At 33.0% G+C, this 27,146-nt stretch overlaps 2 protein-coding genes and 2 pseudogenes across 2 annotated transcripts in view; 3 read left to right on the top strand and 1 right to left on the bottom strand.

The window, feature by feature from the left end:
- The window catches only part of LOC125841724 (3-ketoacyl-CoA synthase 11-like), a 303,969-nt gene that overhangs the window by 127,480 nt on the left and 149,343 nt on the right, over positions 1–27,146 (top strand). The window lies entirely within an intron of this gene.
- LOC125841738 (uncharacterized) lies at positions 432–2,056 on the top strand (annotated as a pseudogene).
- LOC125841743 (non-specific lipid-transfer protein 1-like) lies at positions 6,636–7,001 on the bottom strand (annotated as a pseudogene).
- Positions 7,891–9,038, top strand: LOC125842995 (uncharacterized). The gene is made up of 4 exons (XM_049522255.1): positions 7,891–8,036; positions 8,217–8,395; positions 8,533–8,588; positions 8,697–9,038. The coding sequence occupies exons 1-4, from the start codon at positions 7,891–7,893 to the stop codon at positions 9,036–9,038; spliced, it is 723 nt and encodes a 240-aa protein (XP_049378212.1).

Here is a 27,146-nt window from a genome sequence, read left to right as displayed (position 1 = left end):
GAGTACCTATGGTTTTCGGTACTCACCCTTGCTTCTACACAATTGTGTAGGTTGACAGCTCTCTCTCAGATTCGGCTTAGTAGTTTTTTTAGCTAATTGAGCTTCGGCACATACTCGAGAGGTAGCGGTTCATTCCAGACGTGCCCTTGAGTTATCTTTACTTTCAGTTTTGTTCTATTCGAGAACTATACTCTGAGACTTGTATATTTTTATTCGAATTCTGTATTTAGAGGTTTGTACATGTGACAACCAAATTTTGGGTAGTGTTGAGTCTTAATTAAAGTCTTCCGCTTATTTATTATCTTTTATTCTCGTATTTCTACTTCTCTATCGTTGTGGTTGGGTTAGGCTGACGTGTCCGGTGGGAAATGGACACGTGCCATCACATCCGGATTTGGGGTGTGACAACATTGGATGAGGGATGCGGTATTCAAGGAGATGAAGGGGCACTAGGAGTCTCCTGCATTCAAGATAAAGTCCGAACAAAAAAAAAATTGTGATTCAAATGCTGGTGCATCACTTCATATAGGTGGTTGTATACCTCATCGAGTCATCTATAAGAGAATGGTAATCATAAATCTTTTTAGATGTATTTCTTTTAAGAAAATAACATCATACTCAACATTGATAACACAAATATCTTCCTTCATTATAGAAAGAATCTACTGGAAAGGATCCATCAATTTCAAAATTTTATTTTTGAACTCATCGCAAGAAAAGTGATAAAAGTTGGGTAAATGAGAAAGCTGAAACTGCTTATGTAAGTATTCGTTCGCTCTATTCTTTTGTAGATTAAATATTTTACTTAAGTTGTGTTAAATATCTTGGTAAGAAGATGGAATGATCTTGTTGTAGTCAATTAGTATTGTGGCCTAGCGGTGAATGAAAATCATGGAAAACCAGGGTGAAAATTCCAGCAGAGACAAAGTTCTAGGTGATTTCTTTGGTACTTAAACTGGTGGGAGATAGCAAATACCCGATAAAATAAGGAAGGTGTGCACGGCAGGTGGCCCAGACACTGCGGCTTTTTAGAAATGAAACGATCTTGCTGATAATCTTAAAGTTCTTTGAACCAATTTATATGAGAAAAATTGCCTTATTTTCCAACCGTTTGGAAAACTAGAATTGTCTTCCCTGTGACCCCGTTCTAGTATAATTATTTGATACTAGTGGTAGATGTAGTTGTCTTCCAAGTGAAAGCAATCATACGTGAAGAACATCTCAACACTTTTACTTCCAAGTACAAAGAATAAGAAGGTTGGCAGTACTCTACAGAAAATACCATGCTAGTATATGCATTATGTAATCATATTTTATTTGTTACTATCAATGTTGACAAGTATATTGATTTTGATGGTTACCAGTTAATAGTGAGAGCTAGAGATTTGCCCTTAAATATTGTCTGAAATAACTTGTTTTGATGCAGAATACTTTTGAAAGAAAGAAACAAGAATTATTAGCTTCTCAAAGTGCATCAGTTGCGGAAGGAGAAACTAATTTAGCTGGTCAACCTTCTCAATTAACAAAAATGGATATCTGGGTGCAATCTGTTGGTGGAAAGAAAAAAGGAAGAGTTAAAAGGTCTTGGATCCCTGGGTCGATCTATAAAGTCATCGTCTAAACAATCAACGTCAACTTTATCAAGAGAAATTGATAAGATGATTAAAGCTAAGGTAAATGCTTCCAATGCTGACTTATATGCTTAACTGCAGAAAGAGCGTCACAAAAATAAGAGGATGAGGAGGGAATTGGACTTATTAAAGAAGCAAGTATACAACGCATCATCTTCAAATGAACAATCATCTCAAGAAGACAATCAAGCTCATGAGAATGAAAGTGATGATGAATCTGATAGTGTGAATGATAGTGGTTCTGCCCATGATAACGTGAATGACATTGGTTCTGCCCATTATAATGCTTCATCTTCAAATGGGGATTGAAATAGTTGACGGTACTATTTAGGATTCAAATTTGAGTTGTATTTTGTTTTTGTATGTTTAAGAATCATATACTATTGATCTTGCAGGTTTATTTTCATAGGAATTATGAATTATGAATTATGAATTCTGTTTTTTTGTTGAATGAAGTGATATAACGTGAATTGTGTTTTTTGCGGGTTTCTATTCATTGGAATTATCTTGAGCAATACTTTCATATGTATCCGCAAGAAATTTCCTTTTGTTTCAAAAAATTTCATCTCCAAACTCCTATGGATTTACTTGGGGATCTTCATGGGGAATCACTTGCGAAATATTTCTACGAAAATCTGTAAGAAATTTTGTTTTTATAAGAAATTTTAGCAAAAAAATAGCAAGAATTTTCGTTAGTTATGCAGATAAATCCGCAGGTAACACAACTGCGGATTTAAATTCCCCAGGTAAATTACCTAGGGATTGTATAAATCCGCAGGTAAGAGTTACCTACGAAGGTTTTTCCATCGGATTTTATTTTGCAAGAAAATTCACAGGTAATCAAATTACATGCGGATTTACTGTACTATCCCTAGGAAAATCCCCAGGTAATCAACACTTTTCTTATAGTGCGTCATATATATCACCTTATTAAAATAGTCATAAAAAAAATAATCATTTTAGTCTTTACCCTAAAACTAACCATAAAGTAAAAAGTGTAGTTAAATTTAACGGTGGATCCCTCAATATTGACACCTAGCAAACCTCTTCTTCTTCAATCTTCTCTCTTTCACCATTTGAGATCATTCTCCAACTTCAATCTTCTCTCATTCACCATTAGAGATCATTCTCCAACTTCAATCCACCAACCTGCAATATTCTTACAAGAAAATTTTTATACATTACACTTATTACTTATCTCCATCTACCTTTACAAAACAATTCCAGTAGCTTGCACACTTTCATACATACAAAAAATAAAAATAAAATATGAGACCACTGACATAAATACAAACTAAATAAACTAACTAAAACACTTCATTAATTCCTCTTAGAAGATTGCCATAAATCTTTTCAAGCTTTAATTATATATATTCTCTTGTTGAAGCTCTATACGAAAAGGATATTGCTTTGTTGTTTTTCTCTTTTTGAAATTAATAATTTTTTCATGATTTTTTTTTTTTGATTGTACTTTTCAGATACAAGGTAAAAATTGAACGGGACAGACGTAGAAAATGAAATTTTAAGAATGTTCTTTGGAAAATTAAAAAGATTTTAATTAGTGAGTCAAAGGGAATTTTGATAATGGTAAAAAGATTGGCTTCTTCTTCTTCTTTTATTAGTGAAGTAGAATTGGGTGAAGAGATAAGATTTGGGGAGAAAGGTTTGCCATGTATTAATAATGGGGGATCCACCGTTAAATCTAATCACACTTTTTGCTTTTATGGTTAGTTTAAGGGCTAAAGAATAAAATGATTATTTTTTGTATATAAATCAAAGACTATTTTGATAAGGTGATTATATATGAATTAAGGACCAAAATAATTCAACTCCTATATATCACGGACCATTTTGATCATTTTCTCGTTCTTTATTTCTATTACTCCCTTTATCATATAAATGAGATAGAAGACGTCTAATTATGTAATTGACTCGTTTCATAGAATCTCACAAAATTTCGTTGTCTACAAATATTCCTACTTTAAAGCTTATCGGAGTGTAGACTTGAATCTTGATGAAACTCTCAGGCAAAGACTTGAAAGTACCCATAAAAATTAATGGAGCTTCCATCTTTACGATTTTTTAACTTCATATCTGCATATATGATTTGTGGAGAAGAGATGAAGAGTAATTTTGGTCTCACTAGACGTATAAGAATTTATAGACCATAAAATTTACGTCAGGAAAACAACAATCAAGACAGAAAAATATTGCAATAGTCATAGTATTTTATTTCAAATATAATGAGTGTTACAATCTCTATGATATTTCTCTGATCATTCTTCCAATAATAATATATATAACCTATGATAAACTTGAATTTGATTTGATTGAAGGGCTGAAATAGCTTTGTCTTGAATTTGATTAGACTTATTCGCTATGACCGCTTGGATGTTTTTCATAAATAATGAATTTAGATTCCATGTTACGAACTATAATCTTCAGCTTGAACGTTCTTCCAATCTTGACTTATACATAGAAAATTAGCGGCTTTTGATCCACGAGCTCTCTTTTGCTTCTTGTTATCAATTTTCGATTCCTTTTTCAATTATGAAGACTCATGTTTATAGTTGTGGAATGAAAGAATTGTGGTGAGGATAAACTTCTTTTGGCCAATCAGATTAGAGTTGACATGATGACATTTGATTGATCGAAATATGTCACTTGTACACGTGATATTTTTATTTGGCTTTTGATTTTGACTAGGCATGATGTGTTATTTTAATTTGACATGAAACATGATTCTATTGAATCTTTTATTTGACTGAACATGTCACGTCATTTGACATGTGTTCTATATTTGGGCCTCTAGGAAGACAAATCTTGGGTTTAACAACATATATAGACTCATTATTCGCAACATAAATCAATGGAGTACTCCAATAAAATTGGACCGAACTTTAATAAGCACTCCCACTAGAATAATTCACTTATTTATTTAGACAAATATATCTAAATTATTTGGGAAAATGCATAAGTACCCTCAGTCTATGTCCAAAATCCCTGAGACACACTTAACCTTTACTAAGGTCCTATTATCCCCGAATTTATTTTTTAATTAATTTTCTACCCCTTTTCGGCCTATATGGCACTATCATTGAAAAAATTGTCAACACGCACTGGGCCCACAAGATAGTGCCACGTAAGTCGAAAAGGGGTAGAAAATTATATATCAAATAAGTTCGGGGGTAATAGAACCTTAGGAAAGGTTAGGTGTGTCTAAGGGATTTTGGGCATAGGCTAGGGGGTACTTATGCATTTTCCCAAATTATTTTATTCATTTAAATTGAGAAAAGTATTAAAAACACCCCTGAACTTGGCGCGGATTATTGGTTTTATTTGCAACAAATTTTGAATTAAGTGACAGAAAATAAATTACAATCATAAAAAATATATGAAGAAACATAATTTTATTCATAAATATGCAGGTACAATTTTGTTCCTCCCTTGATTCTACTCTCCTAAGATTTATCCATGATTCGAGAGCCGTTAGTGGCGTATTTCTCGAACTATGATGATTTAGATTTGACCTCTATATGAGTATACCATGACTTTTGTGGAATACATGATCTTTAAAAATACTCGAGAGTTTATGAGATATTTTGAGATGTGTTTTAAGGGAATTTAGTACCTTTTATATAGGCATAAACTAGGGTTTATGGTTGAGTAGCTTCCAAGAATTCTAATTGAAACTGAACATCTTCTAGAACCCCAATTCGAATTGAACACGTCTTGTAGAGTCCGCAAAATTTCAATGTCTACAAGTTTCATTCTCGAACTAGTGATAGGCTTAGAAACACCCCTATACTTGACAAACTAAGCTAAAATGCACCCCTCCCGTACCACATGGCACAACAAGTGATTACACTCTTTTTAAGCGCGTGAAAAGTAACAAACGCGCCACATCAGACTTCTTCTTCTTTTAAAAAAAATAATTCCTTCAATTTTTAGTTTCCTACGGCCACAATATCTTCTTCTTCCTATTAAACTTCTCCTCCATTAAACTGACCTCAAAACAAGATTCAAAAAAATTTCCACTCTTTTTTAATTGCTTTGTTTCATATGCTATAATATTCTTTCTCCTCCTATTATGTTCATGACTTTTTTTTGTCGATGTGGATTTACAGCCGCGTTAAGAAATTCAACCCTTAAGAAAAACGCTAACAAAATAAAGAAAAGCAGATCCTTATCACTACTTTAACCAACGTTTTCAAGCTTAAAACCATTTGGGTTATGTAGTGAGATTGGAGAAAACTTTTGGCCGGAAGAGAGGTGAGACACGCTGAAAATTTTTGGTCGGGAAAAGATTGGAGATAAAACCCCTTTTTTTAAAATTTCTTTTATGTTAATTTATTTTTTTTAATTAAGGAAATAACAAAATCCTTCTATTTTATTTTTTAAATTATATATATATAAGTCACATCAGATAAAAAAAATCCACGTGTAGCGTGTGAATAACGATTTTTGTGTGTGGAATGGGAGGGGTGTATTTAAGCCTAGTTCGTCAAGTATAAGGGTGTTTTTAGGTCTGTCAATAGTTTGACGACGAAATCAATAATTCGCACCAAGTTTGAGAGTGTTTTTAATACTTCTCGTTTAAATTCAACAATATTTATATGACTACAATGCATTTTGTACTCTAGTTTTTAGTTAACTAAAGTTAAGATGATTGATTGAGTGTGATACAAAAATGTGAGTAAGTATTTATCATACTTCTTGCATGCAGATATTTTAATACTTGAGATTTACAAAATGTGGGCTCATCTGTTTTTTTTAAAAAAATATATATATTCTAACACATAGCCCAATATACACATAGAACTATAAAAAATGAAGAACAAAATGATTAACAACGATTCAAATCTAAAACAACACGTAACAACGCTTATATTACTATAAATATAAACACACACATCAATTTTCAATATATAGCTTCTGGAAATAATACAAACACAAATATATTCAAATCATTATGAACTGAAAAATATCGGGTAATTAAATTAATCATTTGAGCTTAGAGCAGTCAATATCTGGAGTAACCTTGACAAAATAATTGATGTTACATATTGCAGGGAGTTTAATAGCACGGCTAATTCGAGTTGGTGCAGCGTTTGGACCAACAGTATTCTTGAGGCATCTGCAATAGATTTGACTGTCAGCTGTGGTACGTGCAGCTCTGTGGAGAGATCTAATCCCACTAGAACACTCTGGTGATACAGTTAACTCACCACCTAACACCTACCCAAGACATGGTTCGAGGCTGCTATACACCAAGTTGCAAGTGATAGTTGCATCCTCACCAGCTATAGATGCTGCTGTAGCCACCGCTATGCAGAGGAGAAGCAATGGAAATAATTGCTTGTTTAGCATTGTGAACATGGCTAGCGATGTACGATTTTCTTATCGATATAATACATATATTGTTGGGTTTAGAAAGGTGTGAATGCGAAATAAGAAGAGAAAATGAAAAAGTGAGGGAACCAATTTTGGAGGGAAAATGAAAAGTCAATGCAAAGTGCAAATGAAAAGTTATTTCTACCATATTGGTAGAAGAAAGGAAATTGTTGTCCTTATATTAGGAAACATTTCCTTTAGTTCTTAAAGGGTTAAGAAGAAGGTGCCCCTTGCGCCGTCATCGTCACTCACTCGGCCTTGGCTTCGGATTTGGATTTGCCAAATGATGTGATTGATTTTTTGTTTTTCATACATTGAAAATGTTTCCTCTCTGCATATATTTTCTTACATAAACAAAATTGTAGATCGACTGAGTCTGTGTGATCTTGTTGCTGTTCTTGCGTTCGCTGAAGTTATTGAAGTTTGAGGTACTCCGTTTTATCTTGGGAGGAATTAATCTGCAATCTCGGGTACAGTTAGGGGATTAAATTTCTTAAGGAAATACAGTGGTTTCTGTGGACTCGGATTAAAAGCATTCTATATATTTCATTTTTTTTCTGTTTCTGTAATTTTGACTAACTTGAATACATTCTGTCTATTTCATCTTTTTCTGTTTCTATAATTTTGACTAATTTGAATACAGGAGATAACAATCTTAAGAAATTTAATAGTTTCTGTATTTGAGGTTTCTGGAGATTAAAACCTTTATGGTTTTATACTATGTTTGAATTTTTAAAATTCATTCGATTAATGATTAAAAGAACATAAAAACTTTATCGTTAAATCAGAAACAGTCTGTGCAAGGATTTATTCTTTACTATTAGTATTTCACATACTAAAATTGTCTGTCATTTGTGACAAAAAAATGACTAATTCAAGTCAAGTAAATGCTGGAACAATAAGTGCTGCAACAACATTGGTTGCACACAATCGTTCAACTGTTGCCCCAGCACCGGCTGAGAAACCTGCAAAGTTTTCTGGAGTCGACTTCAAGAGATGGCAACAGAAGATGTTCTTTTATCTGACTACGTTGAGTCTGTAGAGGTTCATTAATGAGAACGTTCATATTATGTCGGATGAAATTCTGCCTGAAGAACGATTTTTGGTAACAGAAGCATGGACACATTCAGATTTCTTATGTAAAAATTATATTCTGAATGACCTGCAAGATGATCTGTACAATGTGTACAGTAATGTCAAAACCTCAAAAGAACTCTGGGATGCTTTAGAAAAGAAGTACAAAATAGAGGATGCCGGAATGAAGAAGTTCATTGTGGCAAAGTTTCTGGACTACAAGATGATAGACAGTAAGACCGTTGTCACCCAAATTCAAGAATTGCAGGTCATAATTCATGATCTCCTTGCTGAAGGTACAAATTTATTTAATATCTATGTAGGAAATATTAAGTCTATTCTTAATACTCACGTAATCTTTGATGTAGGATTGGTTGTGAATGATGTTTTTCAAGTGGCTGCCACTATTGAGAAGTTACCTTTATTATGGAAGGCTTCAAAAACTACTTGAAACATAAACGCAAGGAGATGAATGTTGAAGATCTCATGGTAAGGCTGAGAATCGAAGGGGATAACAAGGTCGCAGAAAAGAGGTCACGTGGTAATTCAGCAATATCTAGAGTAAATATTGTTGAAGAAGATTCCACAAAATCAAAGAAAAGAAAGAAATCATCTGGCCCAAAGAGCAATCCTCCTAAGAAGAAATTCAATGGAAGCTGCTTCAATTGTGGCAAACGTGGTCATAGGGCTACTGAATGTCGGGGTCTCAAGAAGGACAAGAATGATCAAGCAAATTTTGTTGAATCCAAAGGAGAGACGGACGCTCTTTGTGCAATGCTTTCAGAATGCAACTTGGTTGGAAATCCAAGAGAATGGTGGATAGATTTTGGTGCCTCATGCCATGTTTGTGCCAACAAAGAATTATTTTCATCATATACTCCAGCATCTACAGACGAGAAGTTGTTTATGGCAAACTCTGTTGTTGCAAAGGTGGAATGAACTGGCAAAGTCCTCTTACATATGACATCAGGCAAGGTGGTGATTTTGAACAGGGTCTCGTATGTTCCGGAATTGCGAAAGAACTTAGTTTCTATACCAGTTCTGACTAAGAACGAATTCAAATGTGTATTTGTTTTTGATAAAGTTGTAGTGAGTAAGAATGAAATGTATGTAGGAAAAGGTTACCTCACTGAGGGCCTCTTTAAACTCAATATAATTGCAGTTGATATGAATAAAGATTTTGCTTCTTCATACTTGCTTGAGTCTAAATGTTTATGGCATGAACGTTTGGGACACGTTAATAACAAAACCTTGCGTAAACTGATTAACTTAAATATTTTACCTAAATTTGAGTGTAATAAATCAAAATGTCAAGTTTGCGTTGAATTTAAGTATGCTAAGCATCCTTATAAATCTGTTGAAAGAAATTCATATCCCTTAGAACTGATTCACACTGACATTTGTGACATGAAGTCAACACCATCACGTGGTGGGAAAAAGTATTTCATATTTTTTATTGACGATTGCACCAGATATTATTATGTCTATTTGCTAAATGGTAAGGATGAAGCAATAGATGCATGTAGGTAATAAAAAACTGAAGTTGAAAATCAGTTGGATAGAAAGATCAAAATGATCAGAACTGATAGAGGTGGAGAATATGAATATCCATTTGCAGAAATATGTTTGGAAAATGGAATAATCCATCAAACTACTGCTCCTTACTCTCCTCATTCTAATGGAATTGTGGAAAGAAAAAATCGATCTTTAAAAGAAATGATGAATGTCTTACTTATAAGTTCAGGTTTACCACAAAACTTGTGGGGGGAAGCTATCCTTACAGCAAATCAAATACTTAATAGAGTGCCTCACACGAAGACACATGTTATTCCATTTGAGAAATGAAAAGGTAGAAAACCCAACTTAAAATATTTCAAAGTGTGGGGGTGCCTAGCCAAAGTCCAGATTCCTATACCTAAGAGGTGAAAATAAGGCCTAAGACTGTAGATTGTGTATTCATTGGGTATGCCACAAATAGTAAGGCATGTCAATTTTTGGTTCATAAGTCTGAACATTCGGATATTCATGATAATACTATAATGGAATCAGATAATGCTGAATTTTTTTAACATTCTATTCGTATAAAACTAGACTTGAGTCATCTAGTGGGGGTCTAAACAACCTCAAGAAGAACCAAAATAGAATGAAGCCAATGAAGAGAGTCCAAAAGGCAGTAAATGTCAAAGGATAGCCACTTCATTTAGATCTAATTTTGTAACATTCCTTCTTGAAAGTGAGCCTCAAACATTCAAGGAAGCGATGCTGTCTAGCGACTCAACCTCTTGGAAAGAAGCTGTCAATAGTGAGATTGAATCAATCTTAAGAAATCATACCTGGGAGTTGGTTGATCTTCCTCCAAGGAACAAACCCTTGGGTTCAAAATGGATCTTCAAAAATAAGATGAAAGATGATGGAACTATTGACAAATATAAAGCAAGACTTGTTGTCAAAGGCTTTAGACAGAAAGAAGGTCTTGATTATTTTGACACATACTCGCCAGTGACTAGGATTACATCAATTCGGATGTTAATTGCCCTAGCTGCAATATACGGTCTTAAAATCCATCAAATGGGTGTGAAAATCGCCTTTTTAAATGGATTAAATGGAGAGCTGGAGGAAGAGATTAATATGGAACAACCTAAGGGCTTCGTAGTTCCCGGTAAAGAAAAGAAAGTATACAAACTTGTTAAGTCACTTTATGGACTAAAACAAGCACCGAAATAATGGCATGCAAACTTTGATCAAACCGTGTTGTCAAATGAATTTAAGATTAATGAGTATGATAAATGTGTTTACATTAAAGACACTCCGGATCAAGAAGTCATTGTATGCCTATATGTGGATGACATGTTGATAATGAGCAAGGACATTGCCAATGTAAAAGCTACTAAGCGTATGCTTGCTAGTAAGTTTGATATGAAAGACCTAGGAATAGCTTATTTGATAGTAGGAATAAAGATTCACAAAACTCCTAATGGTCTAGCATTGTCTCAATCTCATTATATTCAAAAAGGTACTTGAAAAGTTCAAGTATTTGAATTTCAAAAAGGCAAAAACTCCAATTGATGTGAACCTTAATCTTGCTAAGAATAAAGGTGAAAGTCAGTCTCAATTGGATTATGGCAGAGTATTGGAAAGTTTGATGTATGTCATGAATTTTACACGACCAGACATAGCCTGTACAATAAGTAAACTAAGTCGATACACAAGTAATCCCAATCAAAATCATTGGTTGGCAATGAAGAGAGTTTGGGGTACTTAGAGGACACTCAAAATTATGCTTTGCATTACAACAAATATCCAGCAGTTCTTCAAGGATATAGTGATGCAAATTGGATTACTGGATCAACTGAAATGAAATCCACGAGTGGATATGTTTTCACTATTGGTGGAGGAGCAATATCTTGGAAATCATCCAAATAAACATGTATAGCTCGCCCTATAATGGAGTCTGAATTCATCGCCTTAGACAAGCCAGGTGAAGAAGCTGAATGGCTTCGAAATTTCTTAGAAGATATTCCATTTTGGCCCAAACCAATGGCCCATATATGCATACACTGCGATAGTCAAACTGCAATAGAAAGGACTGAAAGCGTTATGTATAACGGGAAGTCTTGTCACGTAAGACGAAGACATAACTCTGTTAGACAACTACTCTTTAGTGGAATTATCACAATTGACTCTGTAAAGTCAAAGGATAATATGTCGAATCCACTTACAAAAGGCCTAACTAGGAGGGAGTTGATAGATCATCGACGGGAATGGGACTATGGCTGAGAACAAGTCATCATGGCGGTAACTCTACCTAGAAGACTGGAGATCACAAGATCTAGGTTCAAGGATATAAAACAAAGTCATAGATGACGGTTCAACATTGTAAAAAATATTTCATGTCCATTCTCATGATGAGACTATGTTTAGTAACCAGGATAAAGGCATAAGGACTTTTTAATGGTTTCTAAGTTTGATACAGGGTATATCAAATAGTGTATCTATGGATAACACATTTAGAAACCACCTATGTAAGTATGAAGTGAAGCCGCTTGAAGGAGAATCTGGTAAGGCCAGTTCTCTAAACACTTATTAACCGAGATGTGTTCATGACTGAAACGAACAAAACAATGAGAACCAAAAACAGTTCAATGGTTGATTGTATGACTTATGTTGTCTAGGTATACACCAAAACTCAACGATTCAAAGATATCAAATCTACCGATTGACCGAGTATATCCGATATATGTTCACTACGAAAAGTTTAAAGGGAAACCTACTTATCCAGATGTGATTAACCCTTACTTACAAGACACGCAAGTTTTCATGCATATGTTTTAACTAAAGTCATTCTCCATTCATGTGGGGGATTGTTGGGTTTAGCAAGGTGTGAATGGGAAATAAGAAGAGAAGTTGGAAAAGTGGGGGAACCAATTTTGGAGGGAAAATGAAAAGTCATTGCAAAGTGCAAATGAAAAGTCATTTTATTTGGGCCCTTCATCTTTCTGNAGATGCGATTAACCCTTACTTACAAGACACACAAGTTTTCATGCATATGTTTTAACTAAAGTCATTCTCCATTCATGTGGGGGATTGTTGAGTTTAGCAAGGTGTGAATGGGAAATAAGAAGAGAAGTTGGAAAAGTGGGGGAACCAATTTTGGAGGGAAAATGAAAAGTCATTGCAAAGTGCAAATGAAAAGTCATTTTTATCATATTGGTAGAAAAAAGGAAATTGTTGTCCTTATATTAGGAAACACTTCCTTTAGTTCTTAAAGGGTTAAGAAGAAGGTGCCCCTCCGCGCCGTCATCGTCGCTCGCTCGGCTTCGACTTTGGATTCGAATTTGGATTTGTCAAATGATGTGATTGATTGATAATATTTTTGGACAAAATTTATTTAATCAATCTTGTTAATTCATTTCTTTTCTCTTATAAATTAATTCAGAATGTTAGTTAAATATCATAATTAATTTGGCGTAACGAAATTTATTTGAAATTCACGTGTAACGATAAAAACGTTTTGAAGGGACTTGTTCCTTCCGAAAAGTCGTTACTTTTTCCAAAAGACACAATGTTCTGAAAAAAAATGGCTCTGAACAGACGCGTTCCTTGCTGAAAATGGCTATAAATAAGAGGTTTTTTTCGTTTTTCATACACTGAAAAATTTTTCTCTCTACATATATTTTCTTACATAAACAAAGTTGTCGATCGACTGAGTCTGTGTGTGTTCTTGTTGTTGTTCTTGCGTTCACTGAAGTTATTGAAGTTTGAGGTACAACTACTTCTCTAACAGGTTAATCCGTTTTATCTTGGGAGGAATTAATCTGCAACCTCGGGTACAGTGAAGGGATTAAATTTCTTAAGGAAACACAATGATTTCTGTGGACTCAGATTAAAAGCGTTCTGTCTATTTCATCTTTTTTTTGTTTCTGTAATTTTGACTAACCTGAATACAGGAGAATATATATATATGAACCAAAGGTGTGGTAGTTGATAATTTTTTACACAAATGGAGTCAAACATGTGAAGCACGAAAGTATTAGCCAGAATGTCCTAATTCTAATAGAATGAGTAGGCTTTCTGAGCGGTCATTTAGGAATTAGGATCCTTGTTACTGACACATCAATAGGAGAGATCATTTTTTTAAGAGAGTAACGAGCATGTGGTAGATTAGGAAAATAAATGTAAAGGCCTTTTGACGGTCATTTAAGGGCCTTGTTAGTGACCTATCATTCTCTCCTAAGTTGTCAGAGTCTAGCTAGTTTCCTAACTAGTCAAACAAAATAGGACACTGGGAATTACTAGTAAATAGTTCAAAATTGACAAATTTACAACATTATTAATTCACAAATCATAATTATTGCGCCCCTATAATCAATTCTACTCAGAGTTCATTCTTATTAGCATACAAAGACTATGCATCGAAGAAAAAGGATTCGTAACCCAATGACATGGCCAAAGAGATATACTCCTTGTATAGATTGTCTGCACGTATCAGAAATATTGGCTGACATCACTAATTATACGTTCACTAGTCTAATCAGTACTTTAGGACTTGCGTGAACCTTTCTTATTGGTTGATACCCTATCGTTGTAACCTATAAATAGTTTATTTCCAATGTTTATAAAGACATTCTGAATTCGTAGCAATACTACAACAACACTCTTATTCTTGAGCTTTAGGTCTTTTCCATTTTCATCCTTTACGCTACTCTTGACTTACAATCATTATCAAAGCTAAGGATCTCTACGTCAGTGCTCACAACACTGTTGAAGCTTGAAGCTTTGTACTACTGTTTCTCTTGTTTTACTAGCTATTTTACTTATTAATCGCGATATCCATCCAGATATGACAAGTTAAGCTAAGAAGTGTTTCTTGACCTCATACAAATTTAACTGTACCATTTTTTCAGTAAACACGCTACTATTAATTAAGTGACTCCTATTTATATTCCCAAGAAGTGAAAATAAAATTAAATGGAAAGCTAGTGCTTTATATATAAGATACAATATTGTATATGCCACTGAGAAGAACCTTATGCTTTATTCATCAATGAAATAGAACCAAGAAATTGGGGATTGTCCATCAGCCATTACCAACAAATTAAAGTCAATATAACTGTTTTATAGCTACTCAACTAGATGGACCATGGCTCGTGCCCCCAACATCAAAGGAGCATGATATCTGAGTGTTGGAATTATGACCCCCTTTATTCTGTAAAGGAGCACGTAATAACTACTTGTTCTTTATTGTTTGTGAGTTCTAGTAAATAATTTCGTAAAATAATAATTAGTTCACAGTATTATTTATCTCAACTCCAAACAACACAAAGATTACACACCTAGGTAATCTAAGGAATTATAAACTCTAATTCGTAGCTAAGAAATTATAAACTCTAATTCATAGCTACCCAAGACAAAAAATCCCAGGTTTAAGTCTTATGTCGTCCGTCAAGTTTCTCAAACTTGTTAGACGAATCCTACACACACACTTGATTGTAATCAAAACTCTTAACTACAATCTTACACTTTTTTCCTCACAAACTCGCAACACTCCCCAAGTAAATCTCAAAACTCTCTCAAACTCTTGATCGTGATTTGATCTCCGTTCTATGTAAGTGCGCAAACTTCTTCGAAGAAGTTATTGCCCAATTTATAGATTAAACCTCCTCAAAGTCTTGTTCAACTCGAACTTGACTTTGATGCATCCTCAACTCCTTGTTCAACTCAAACTTATCTTTAGTTTTCTTTCTTGACTTCACTTTGATTTATTTCCTTCTTGAACTCTTTATTTACGCCCCTTTATTTCCTTCTTTGATCATGCTTCCTACTTCTCTTAGGATTTATACCTATGTTTACATTTTGACTTATTATGCACTCTCTTTTCCTTGTAGGACTCCTTTATAAAAAGGAAACTTTATGTATTGGTTGCTTGTCGAAAAAGTAATTCCTCCACTTCTTTATAACTTTTAATTGGCGTGATTAACGTTCTCCTTATCCCAGTCGAATTCGGTCTGAAAGGAACATGTCGCGCAACCAGTTCCTTTCATATGTTCCTTTATTTGTCAATTATCAAAATCTTTCTCGATCTAACAAATTCCCCCCTTTTTTATGATGACAAACCATTGCTTCTTGTGTGAATAGATCAATTTGTGTTATGTCAGTTTGTTAAAGTACAACACACAAAGCAAACACATTAGAGGATCAAGGTAAACCAATTGGGTTATAAATATTACACAAGCATGCACTTATAAATATTACACAAGCATGCACTTCTCCCTTTTGACATCATAAAACACCGTGAAGGCATACACCACTCTAAGAGAAGCAAATTCGATACTCATGGACACTAGGGCTATCACCTATACAAACACTTAAAAATCAAGAACTCAGTTAGCTATTGCAAAGTATTTGAACAAATATGGGAGATAGACATGAACCTGGAACTCAAACCCAACATTAACATTAATCAAAGAGCATATACACCACAAATGTAATCAAAATTAAAAATAGAATCAAGCACTTGTGGTGAGAAAAAAAATAGAAAGTTAAAGGCTAGAGTGGCTAGGCAATAACAAAAGATCGGGCATGAGAGGGTAAATAAAAGTCATCTTTAAGCAGCTCAAAAAACATCTTTTGGATTAACAAAATTAGTAGTCTTCTCAATTTTCAGGGTATCCTTGGTCTTTGTGTTTTATTTTTCTTTAGAAGGCCTACATGTTCAAGATCATAGTTCATATGCATCTGGTCCATGATATTCTGGTTCGTGACACATATGACTTCAATTTTAGCTTCTTCTTTTTTCGTTTTCTATCACCTTTAAGGAACTGGTTCAATCAATCACGTGCCCTCCGGAGAAATAATAGTTCACTTATCTCTAACCCCCTATATCAATAATCACCTTACTTAAGAGCATTGTCCGCTTCCCAAAGTTAACAAATTTAAATTCAATAGAGTCATCTTTAATTTCAATAAGGTCAGTAAGAGGAACAAATTTTCTTTAGCATCATTTGTAGAGGAACATGTTCTCTCAATCTGTTCCCTAGACGTGGTACTATTAGGTGCAGTACCAACTATAATAATTTTTTACATCAACCCTAAATCCCAGTTTATATGGATCCCAATATAAGGACTAGGTTCGACAGAGAGGTCTCCTATTGTTTCCCCCTCACTAGATGCACCCAAGTTGAGCCTAAAAAGTGAACTTTGTTCAACTATAGGATCCTCAAAACTTCCTCAGTAATTTTAGACACACCCAATACAAATTCCCCTTAAGAACCAGCACAACTTACTTTCTACACCACAACCTATATTTTGTAAGCCAGCAACGTAGAGGCATCATCCATCGAAGTCATCTCAACCATAGCATCAGATAGACCAGCACACTTAGAATCTCCAAGAATGTCATTAAGAAACATAAATTGTAATTAATCAAGCATAGACATGTTTCTTGAAGAACACTTTCTACACCACAACCTATATTTTGTAAGCCAGCAACGTAGAGGCATCATCCATCGAAGTCATCTCAACCATAGCATCAGATAGACCAGCACACTTAGAATCTCCAAGAATGTCATTAAGAAACATAAATTGTAATTAATCAAGCATAGACATGTTTCTTGAAGAACACTTTATTCCACAATTTTAGAAAAATAGGATTTCTTGGTTAAGAAGTTTATGAAAGAGAAGGGTGTGCGTTGTAGAGAAACACTAGAATAAGGCTTTAAATAGGCTTTTTAAAGATGTTTGTTTAGTAGTATTGAGGACATGAATATATCTTTTGGGACAAGTGGAAGAAACAGGTACACGTGCATTGATTTTATTTTTAATTATGAATAATTGTAGTGCACATGCCTTAGATCTCTAAAAAATGCTGAATTTTGCTCCAATTTTACTAAGCCTCTCTCATGTGACAGATGCAAATACAATATTATAGTGCATGAGTAGCTTGGCTTTAAAAGTGGTATAGAGACATACAACTAAATGTACAAGACTGAGCATAGAATTCATGATTAGAAGGCAGTATGCGAAATGTTCATTAGCCACTGAGGAATACTCATGTGATTTTAATCATCCCCAAGTTTCAACATGTTCCTTTAAAAGTGCTTCTTTAGTCTTGCCTACTTTTTCAACTTCTTTGATTTGACCAAAAAGAATTTTCACCACAAAAACTACTATTCCATCATTTTCTTCTACAGGTGAGAGGAATTTCTTTTAGTTTCAATCATGTGTCTCAAGCAACAACTGTTCATATAGAATGTTGCTTTCTTCCTCTCATTTTTCCTGCAAATTCAAAGGTTAGATTTAGGAACCCATACTAGCTTGGGTCCTTTGTATTGATAAAAAGGATGAATAAGATCTCTATGTATCCATTTAGGTAGATTAGATTTCTTTTGAGTATACATATTCCTTTGAGGTGTCTTATAGGTGCCTTATGGTTTATTGTTAATAGTGAATCTGTATTTTGGGCAATTTTTCTTAGTGTGACCTGAATTACCACAGATGATGCATATCAAAGGGTTATCGATTATGGACTGATCAATACATATTCCAGTTTTTTTATTTCAGTGGTTATTACCCATATGTGATACAATCATAGATGACTTTGTCCATTTATTTGCTTGTTCAAGCTCATATTTAGTCCTAGTTAGTTCAAGTCTCATTTTTGTTGATTTTTCTCTCTCAGAACATAATTCATTTTTGAGCCTTTTAACTTTATGATCATCTTTTGACTTATCACAAATTGTCCTTACCTGTTTCTTTGAGTTTTAGGATTTCAATTTTATTGGACAGATTCTAGGACTCTAGTTGTTGAACATTTTGTGATAAAAGCTTATTTTTCTCTTTCAAGTCAGCATTGAGTTTTTCAAGATCTACATACTCAAATTTTAAACTGGTTAGGGAGGCAAGTATCTAATTTTTGGTTTTAACTAGTTCCTGAATTGTGTCTATAGATGTGAGCATTAAAAATGATTTTTTTTTCTTAGAGAAATTTATTAACTTATCTTTGAGATCAGAAAGGTTTACCTCATTTTTTTCAGAGTCTGAATCAGGTTTAGGTTCCGATTCTTCTATGGCCATCAAGGCAATGTCATCAGCATCGTTTTCATACATCCTCGAACATTCATCTCATATGTCTTGAGATTACCTACTAGTTCAGCCAAAGTCATATTGTTTAAATCCTTGGATTCTCTGATTGCAGTGACTTTTATTTCCCATGATCTAAGCAAGGTCCTAAGCACTTTGTCTACTTGTTCCTCAGTGGTGTATACTTTTTCCAAGGAGATTAGCTTGTTTACTATAGTACTAAATCTAGTGATCATATCTTGAAGCGCTTCACCGGATTTCATCTTGAAGGCTTCATATTCGGAGCATAGCCTAGCAATTCTAAATTTTTGAACTTGAGTTATACTTTCATAAGCATTCTGTAGAGTATCCCATATTTGTTTCGCGGAGGTAAAACTTGAGATGCGATTAAACTCATCAGGTCCTAGTCCACATACAAGTATGCATTTGGCTTTTGCATTTTTTCCCAGCATCATGTAGTCAGTTTCTCCATATTTTTCTTTAGGTTTTGGAACATCGTTTCCTTCATTATCCTTAACGGTAGGGATTAAAGGCCCATCAGTGATTCTAACCCATAGTTCATAGTCTTCGGCTTAGATGAAATCATCCACCCTTGTCTTCCACCAAGAGTAGTATTGTCCATTAAATAATGGCGGTCTGTTGATGTGTAACCGTTGATCCGAGAGGGGGTGCAGAACTCATAGTGATCTTTTTCTTGAGTTACTAGACTCTTTATTAAGATAATCTATTCTGATACCAATTGTTGGAATTATGACCCCCTTTATTCTGTAAAGGAACACGTACTAACTACTTGTTCTTTACTGTTTGTGAGTTCTAGTAAATATTTTGTAAAATAATAATTAGTTCACAACTTTGTATTATTTATCTCAACTCCAAACAACACAAATATTACACACCTAGGTAATCTAATGAATTATAAACTCTAATTCCTAGCTAAGAAATTATAAACTCTAATTCCTAGCTACCTAAGACAAAAAACCCCACGTTTAAGTCTTATGTCGTCCGTCAAGTTTCTCAAACTTGTTAGACGAATCCTACACACACACTTGATTGTAATCAAAACTCTTAACTACAATCTTACACTTTTTTCCTCACAAAATCGCAACACTCCCCAAGTAAATCTCAAAACTCTCTCAAACTCTTGATCGTGTTTTTATCTTCTCTCTATGTAAGTGCGCAAACTTCTTCGAAGAAGTTATTGCCCTATTTATAGATTAAACCTCCTCAAAGTCTTGTTCAACTCGAACTTGACTTTGATGCATCCTCAACTCCTTGTTCAACTCAAACTTATCTTTAGTTTTCTTTCTTGACTTCACTTTGATTTATTTCCTTCTTGAACTCTTTATTTACGCCCCTTATTTTCTTTTTTGATCATGCTTCCTACTTCTCTTAGAATTTATACTTCTGTTTATACTTTGACTTATTATGCGCTCCCTTTTCCTTGTAGGACTCTTTTATAAAAAGGAAACTTTATGTACTGGTTGCTTGTCGAAAAAGTAATCCCTCCACTGCTTTATAACTTTTAATTCGCGTGATTGACGTTCTCCTTATCCCAGTCGAATTCGGTCTGAAAGGAACATGTCCCGCAACCCTTTCATTTGTTCCTCTATTTGTCAATTATCAAAATCTTTCTCGATCTAACAAATTCTCCCTTTTTTATGATGACAAACCATTGCTTCTTGTGTGAATAGAACAATCTGTGTTATGTTAGTTTCTTGAAGTACAACACACAAAGCAAACACATTAGAGGATCAAGGTAGACCAATTGGGTTATAAATATTACACAAGCATGCACTTATAAATATTACACAAGCATGCACTTCCCCCTTTTGACATCATAAAACACCGTGAAGGCATACACCACTCTAAGAGAAGCAAATTTGATACTCATGGCCACTAGGGCTATCATCTATACAAACACTTAAAAATCAAGAGCTCAGTTAGCTATAGCAAAGCATTTGCACAAACATAGGAGATAGACATGAACCTGAAACTCAAACCCAACATTAGCATTAATCAAAAAGCATATACACCACAAATGTAATCAAAATTAAAGATAGAATCAAGCACTTGTGATGAGAAAAAAATTGGAAAGTTAAAGGCTAGAATGGCTAGACAATAACAAAAGATCGGGCATGAGAGGGTAAATAAAAGTCCTCTTTAAGCAGCTCAAAAAGCATCTTTTGGATTAACAAAATTAGTAGTCTTCTCAAATCGGATCAAATTTTTTTGATTTTTGGTTTTTTTGATTCATTATTGGCTCATATTTTTTGTTACTTTGATTTTTTGGTTTGGTTTTCAGTAACACAATTTTTGTATTTCGGTTTTTCGGTTTAACCGAAAAATTTATGCTTTACTATTTTAGATATTATTTAATTATTAATATTATATTACTATATATNAGTTAAAGGCTAGAATGGCTAGACAATAACAAAAGATCGGGCATGAGAGGGTAAATAAAAGTCATCTTTAAGCAGTTCAAAAAGCATCTTTTGGATTAACAAAATTAGTAGTCTTCTGAATTTTTAGGGTAGCCTTGGTCTTTGTATTTTATTTTTCTTTAGCAGGCCTACATGTTCAGGATCATAGTTGCATAAAAGGAGTTGATATGGTTAAACCACACCAAAAGCTCAATCATCTCTGCTTGGTCAAGAACCTGTAAGGCCATAATTCACATCAATACAAAATTATTAGATTCTTTCCTATTTTAAATTAGGAGATCAAGTTGTTTGAAAGAGTATAATTCAAAATATCTCATCTTAATTTGCAATGACTTTTGTTTCCGCTCAAAGTAAATGCAAATGTCCGCATCGGTACTGAAATTAACAAATTGAAATACTTTCTTATAGCAGAAGCTTAGAGTTCTCACAAACATACAACATTGGACCTACAAATTAAGTTGCACAACAGAGGCACTAATTAACATGCTCAAGTTGTAATTGCAACTTGAGCAAATGAATTTTCTTATGAGCCTCACACAGATCTTACACCTTCAACAATTCATCTTGTTAACGTAATCACGCCTGAAATATTTTCAGTTTTACCACCACAAAAGTCATACAAAAAGATTTGAGGAGGAAATTGTACAAATTTTAGCTATAAACTTGTTTTACACTTCTTTAAGGCGTATTGTCAAATACGTTAGTTGCGTCAAAAACACTTCTTGTAGGCGTATTTTCAAATACGTTAGTTGCATCAAATTCTTCCCATTTCAATACATTAGTTTTAGATGACTTCAGAAAAGAAATATTATTCAAGCTCACCGTAAACTGTAGAACGCCAACAGATTAATCAACCCCTCAAGCGAGCTCGAGAGACATCCTGGTAGAGAATAATAGTCCATCATTACAGCTTCAATAATCTGTTAAAAACAAAAAAAGAAGTTGAATTCAGAGAAGAAACGAATCCACATAAAAAGGTACTATATGAAGTTGGAGCTCCATGGAATAATAAATCAAGATGAATTGAACATGATAGTACTGTGAAACTCAACTGGAAAAATTTATTAACGACCAATTAATAAAACATATGAGTCAAAAGGCAATGAAACTGATGAAAGCTAGAGTCTAAAGATATATTTGACAAGATGAAATAAAAAGAGAGAAAAAAGAGTTAGAGGTGCCAGTCAAGTGACACATAGTTGCACAAGCAGATCTAAAGCCAAAAAATGACACGTATGTATATTACTACCCTTGTTCATTCCATTCTTGTCATACAACTTTCATTGCATTTGGTACAATTTATGTAGCTATGTTAGTACACCACAAGTCTCATTTCTAAATAAGAGTAATAAAATGTTCACAAATCAATCAATTTTACTTCCATCCAACATAATATTCATGGTCGATCTTAAAAAGAAAACAAACGAAAAATGGTGTTACACATTAGGTATATTGAGAATATAATTAAATAATTAAAGTGTACACATTTTAATATGATATATATCATAGGTCTTCATATCAAATCTCGCCGTCACCATATCAAAAAGAATTTTTATATACTTAACCCATGAAAAAGAATAATCAGGCACAAAACTTGACATATTCATGAGATGAACTCAAATCAAGATTCAACTAATGACTAGAATTCGTATGTTATGAATCATGCATAATTTTTTTTAATGAAATAGTAAAAAATGACAAATAGAAAAGTCTGTAATTAAGTACTCACTTATGTACTCCTTTAACCCCCAATGCATGTCTCTGAATATGCAACTGAATAAGGTTAGGTCTCTCAAAAGTTGAGTCATATTATTAGTTGATAGAAATATTATTACTTGAGGGACCTATAATAAATTAACTAATGAAAATACTTGGCAGCAAGACTTATGGGAAAAGAAAATTTTGAGGTGGACAATTTTTTGTCATTTTTTCTTCTTTCTCGGAAGAAAATTTTGATATCCTCCTATAAGAAAGAGAGAAACATCAAAAACAGAGGGTTTGGTCAATGAGAGTGACATTTACAGCTAGAAATGCATGTATTTTCCACCGATGAATTTGATTGAGAAAACTTGTTCGTCAAAAATTACTTTTGATGTATAATTACACGTTGAATCTATATTCTTTTACTGTCAGGCGACTGTATTTTATTGTACTTAATTATATGTACATTTGGGTTGTATCCCTTTTTTCTCTCTCCCTTTTGCCCTCTTTTTTAATTCTTGTTACGGGTGGTATAAATATCAAAAAATCAGAACATCAAATCGGATCAAATTTTTTTGATTTTTGTTTTTTTGATTCATTATTGGTTCATATTTTTTGTTACTTTGATTTTTCGGTTCGGTTTTCAGTAGCACAATTTTTGTATTTCGGTTTTTCAGTTTAACCGAAAAATTTATGCATTACTATTTTAGATATTATTTAATTATTAATATTATATTACTATATATTTTGTAATTTCTACTGACTATTGGTCCTAACTAGAGNTTTTTTTTTATATTTGAAAAAAATTGATTTTGTTGTGATGGACAACAACGTATCAATATAAATTAAACATGGTGGAAGATGGGATCCTTCAGGTTAGTATTTATTATTGTTTATTGTTTGTTTTTAAATTACAGTGAAATGAAAAAAAAAATGATAAAACTGTAAATCGTCAATATATTTAAGGTGATATCACTTTTTGTTAACTGTTGTGAAATATATAGTATTAGTGATTTTTTGTTTTTGTGGTTGTTTTGAATACTGTTTTTTTTTTCTTAAAGTATAAATAAAATGTATATTTGAATTTGATAGAATAAATGGAAAGAAATTTGTATGAAAGTGTGTTCAGTAATCTATTAAAAAAGTTATTTAGAATTTGACGTATTGTATGAAAAGTGATTTAAGTTGATATTGAATTTGATAGAATAAATGAATTGAAATTTATATGAAAGTGTGTTCAGTAATCTGTAAAAAAAGTTATTTGGAAGTTTGACGAATTATATGACAACTGTTTTAAGTTGGTATTAAATTTGTAATTTTAGTGTTTATATTAGTTTTGTCATTTCTGAATAAAGTTGTTTGATAGTAATGAAGTATTTGGTACAAGCGAAATGTATATATTTAGAATGAATGATGATTGTTGTATGAAATGTGTATTAAGTGAGTATGAAATGTGTATTAAGTGAGTTTGAAATGTGTATTTAGTGAGTAGGAAAAGTGTTTTGTAATGTACTGTCTGAATGATATTTGTATGAAAAAATAAAGACAAGTGGGTATAATTTTGTTGTTATTATAATGATTTTTATATATGAACCTATCCCTTGCGAGAGTCCAAAGAGAACGGTAGGAAGACCGCAACTTGAACACTGGAAGGGGTTTGCTGAGTGAAATTCAAAAGGTCTAAAGTTACCTGCAGTAAATGTCGTCAAGTTGGCCACAACAGGAAGACATGTTCAAATTATCCTGTGCAAAACTAATGACTGTTTATTTTGTTAGTTATATTAATGTTTTGTTTTGATATGAAACATAATTGGTTTGAAGTGCATTATTGCTTAGTGTTTAATATACTGTTCATTCTTTATACACTGTTCACTCAGTAATCATACATAATGCATACTGTTACAAATTAAATTTATTGTTATAATTATAAGAAGGTAATTATGGAGTTCATTTGATATCCCGAGTATTTAATGTAAGTTATCATGAATATTAATTTGGTTTCCAACTGGTGTCATATTATAAATAAAATTATAACAAACTACAAGTCAATTGTATTCATGTTTCATTCCAACTCTAGCTTAAGTTATGGTCATACACGTATTAATCAAATTTAATTCAGTTTTCATTCAAACAACATGTGTAGAATAGAAAATAATCAAATGTGAAAACACAATTCATAACATTTGTATATAAAAATCATATCACGATTCATACAATATCCAAGATTTAATATTAAAGTCATAGTCATATTCATATAAATTAGATTTCATACACGTTTCATCCAATGAGTGTACAACTTAGAAACACACTGATACTTTAAAATAATGTATCCGAAATGTATGAGGTCTGTATAATACTTATTACACTACGTATATAAAAGATTGAAAGTTTCGAAAATCTCACCTGAAAGAGCAGTCACTTGCGCTAGGTCGTTCCCGTTGAAAAAATATCTCGCCTCCTTTTCTTTCTTCTTTCTTTTGCAGATTATTTACTATTCTAACTATTTACAGACTAATTATAAAAATGTAAAAGTGACCCACTATTAATTTTAATACTATCTTCTATAACCACCAACTAAGTATATTATTAAAACTACCCCACTAATTTCATAATTGTAGTTATGAATAGTTCAAAATATCCATTTAGAATCTATCGGAAAGTATTTTTTTGAAATAAAAAGCTCTAGTACTCAAAATGACCAAATGGGTCATTACAATGTGACATTTTAAAAAAAAAATCACTAGTTTGACAATTGATTCATTTTCATGCCAATTTAATCATTCATACCATATGAAGATTCAAAAGAAAATCAGACAAATGTGAAAACACAATTCATAATATTTGTATATAAAACTCATATCACGATTCATACAATACCCAACCCCTTATATTAAAATCATAGTCATATACGTATAAATCAATTTTCATACACGTTTCATCCAATGAGTTTACTACTTAGAAACACAATGATACCTTAAAATGGTGAATCCAATTTGTATGAAGTCTGTATAATACCAGTGTTCTGAAATTATAATAGCCAAATATTAATTCATGTGTAGATGGTATCTGAATAGAAGATAACATATGGTATTATATATCATTAAATACTTAAACAGAAAAAAATTATCCAAAAGTTAAAAAAAAATAATATGTAATTCTTAAAAAGTAGAAGTTGCAATGAACTATTTCAAATTTCTTGTTGGTGGTCTTGGTGTATGATAATTGGTGGTATCCGGAACATGTTCTTTTACTATGCGAGGTCCACCAAATTTGCTAGTAACCGTACCAGTAGTGATCGCGCCATCCTCATTCTTTATTTTTCCATAATACCATAGGATTGTGGCATACCTTTCACGATGGTACTTTGCATCGATTTCAACAGCTCCCATGTCAAAAACACTATTGCTGATAATTCATATGTTTGTACACAATTAAGATACAATAACATTAATGTTAATACATAATTCATACCATTTTATAGTCAAATCTATAAACATTTTTTTTCATAATTCATACAAAATACATCACCCAAATTTTATAGTCAAATCCATAAACATTTTTTTCAGATTTGGAACAAATTTCACACAAACAACTGTTTTGAAAACAATAATAAGAATAATGTGATATAAAAAAATAACTATTTTGAGTAATGTGAAAATAAATTAAATAAAGTACTTACCCTTACAACTTTTTTGGGGTTTTTGTATTTTGGTAATTCTATTTCCTTCTTCTTTGTTTTTCTTCTTGTAGATGGTTTTGATGTTTCAGCAACTTCAACATTTGTTGATTTTTTTCTTTTTTGCTTGAGTAACAAAATCCAAATCGGAATCGGAATCAGAATCAGAATCAGGAGGGGTTTCAACAAGTGTTTTCCCCTTCCTCTTTTTTTCCTTTTGATTTGCTAGAATCACACTTTCCTTTGCTTCATTAATATTTTTATCTTTTTTATTCTTCGATCGAGAGGAACCACCTGTCGCCGAAATTTCAACAGTTTTAGGCGGGGTGTTTGGGATAATATATTGAACGATGGAACATGAACATCATCAATTGAAGTTCCATCAAATCTGGGACTCTTTCGAGGAGTTTCAATGAGTTTCTTAAACCTGATGATGAATAATCGTAGGGGAGGGGGTAGACTATTTTGAAGTTAAACTTGATGAGAAACAAGGTGAAAGTGGGATAGTGGGTTGTGGCATCTAGGAGTGAATAAGCGTGGGGGAGGGGGTGGGATTGACTAATGGGGATGGTAACGGTAAACAAGGAAAGAAAACGTGTATGGAGGAAATTCCTAAATTGGGTAACTGAAAATTTTAGTTCTAAAAAAAGG

The sequence above is a fragment of the Solanum stenotomum genome, chromosome 10, assembly GCF_019186545.1.
Source record: "Solanum stenotomum isolate F172 chromosome 10, ASM1918654v1, whole genome shotgun sequence".
In the NCBI taxonomy this organism is placed as follows: domain Eukaryota; kingdom Viridiplantae; phylum Streptophyta; class Magnoliopsida; order Solanales; family Solanaceae; genus Solanum; species Solanum stenotomum.
The sequence above is the reverse complement of the archived record's forward strand: the minus strand, read 5'-3'. Positions and strand labels throughout refer to the sequence as shown.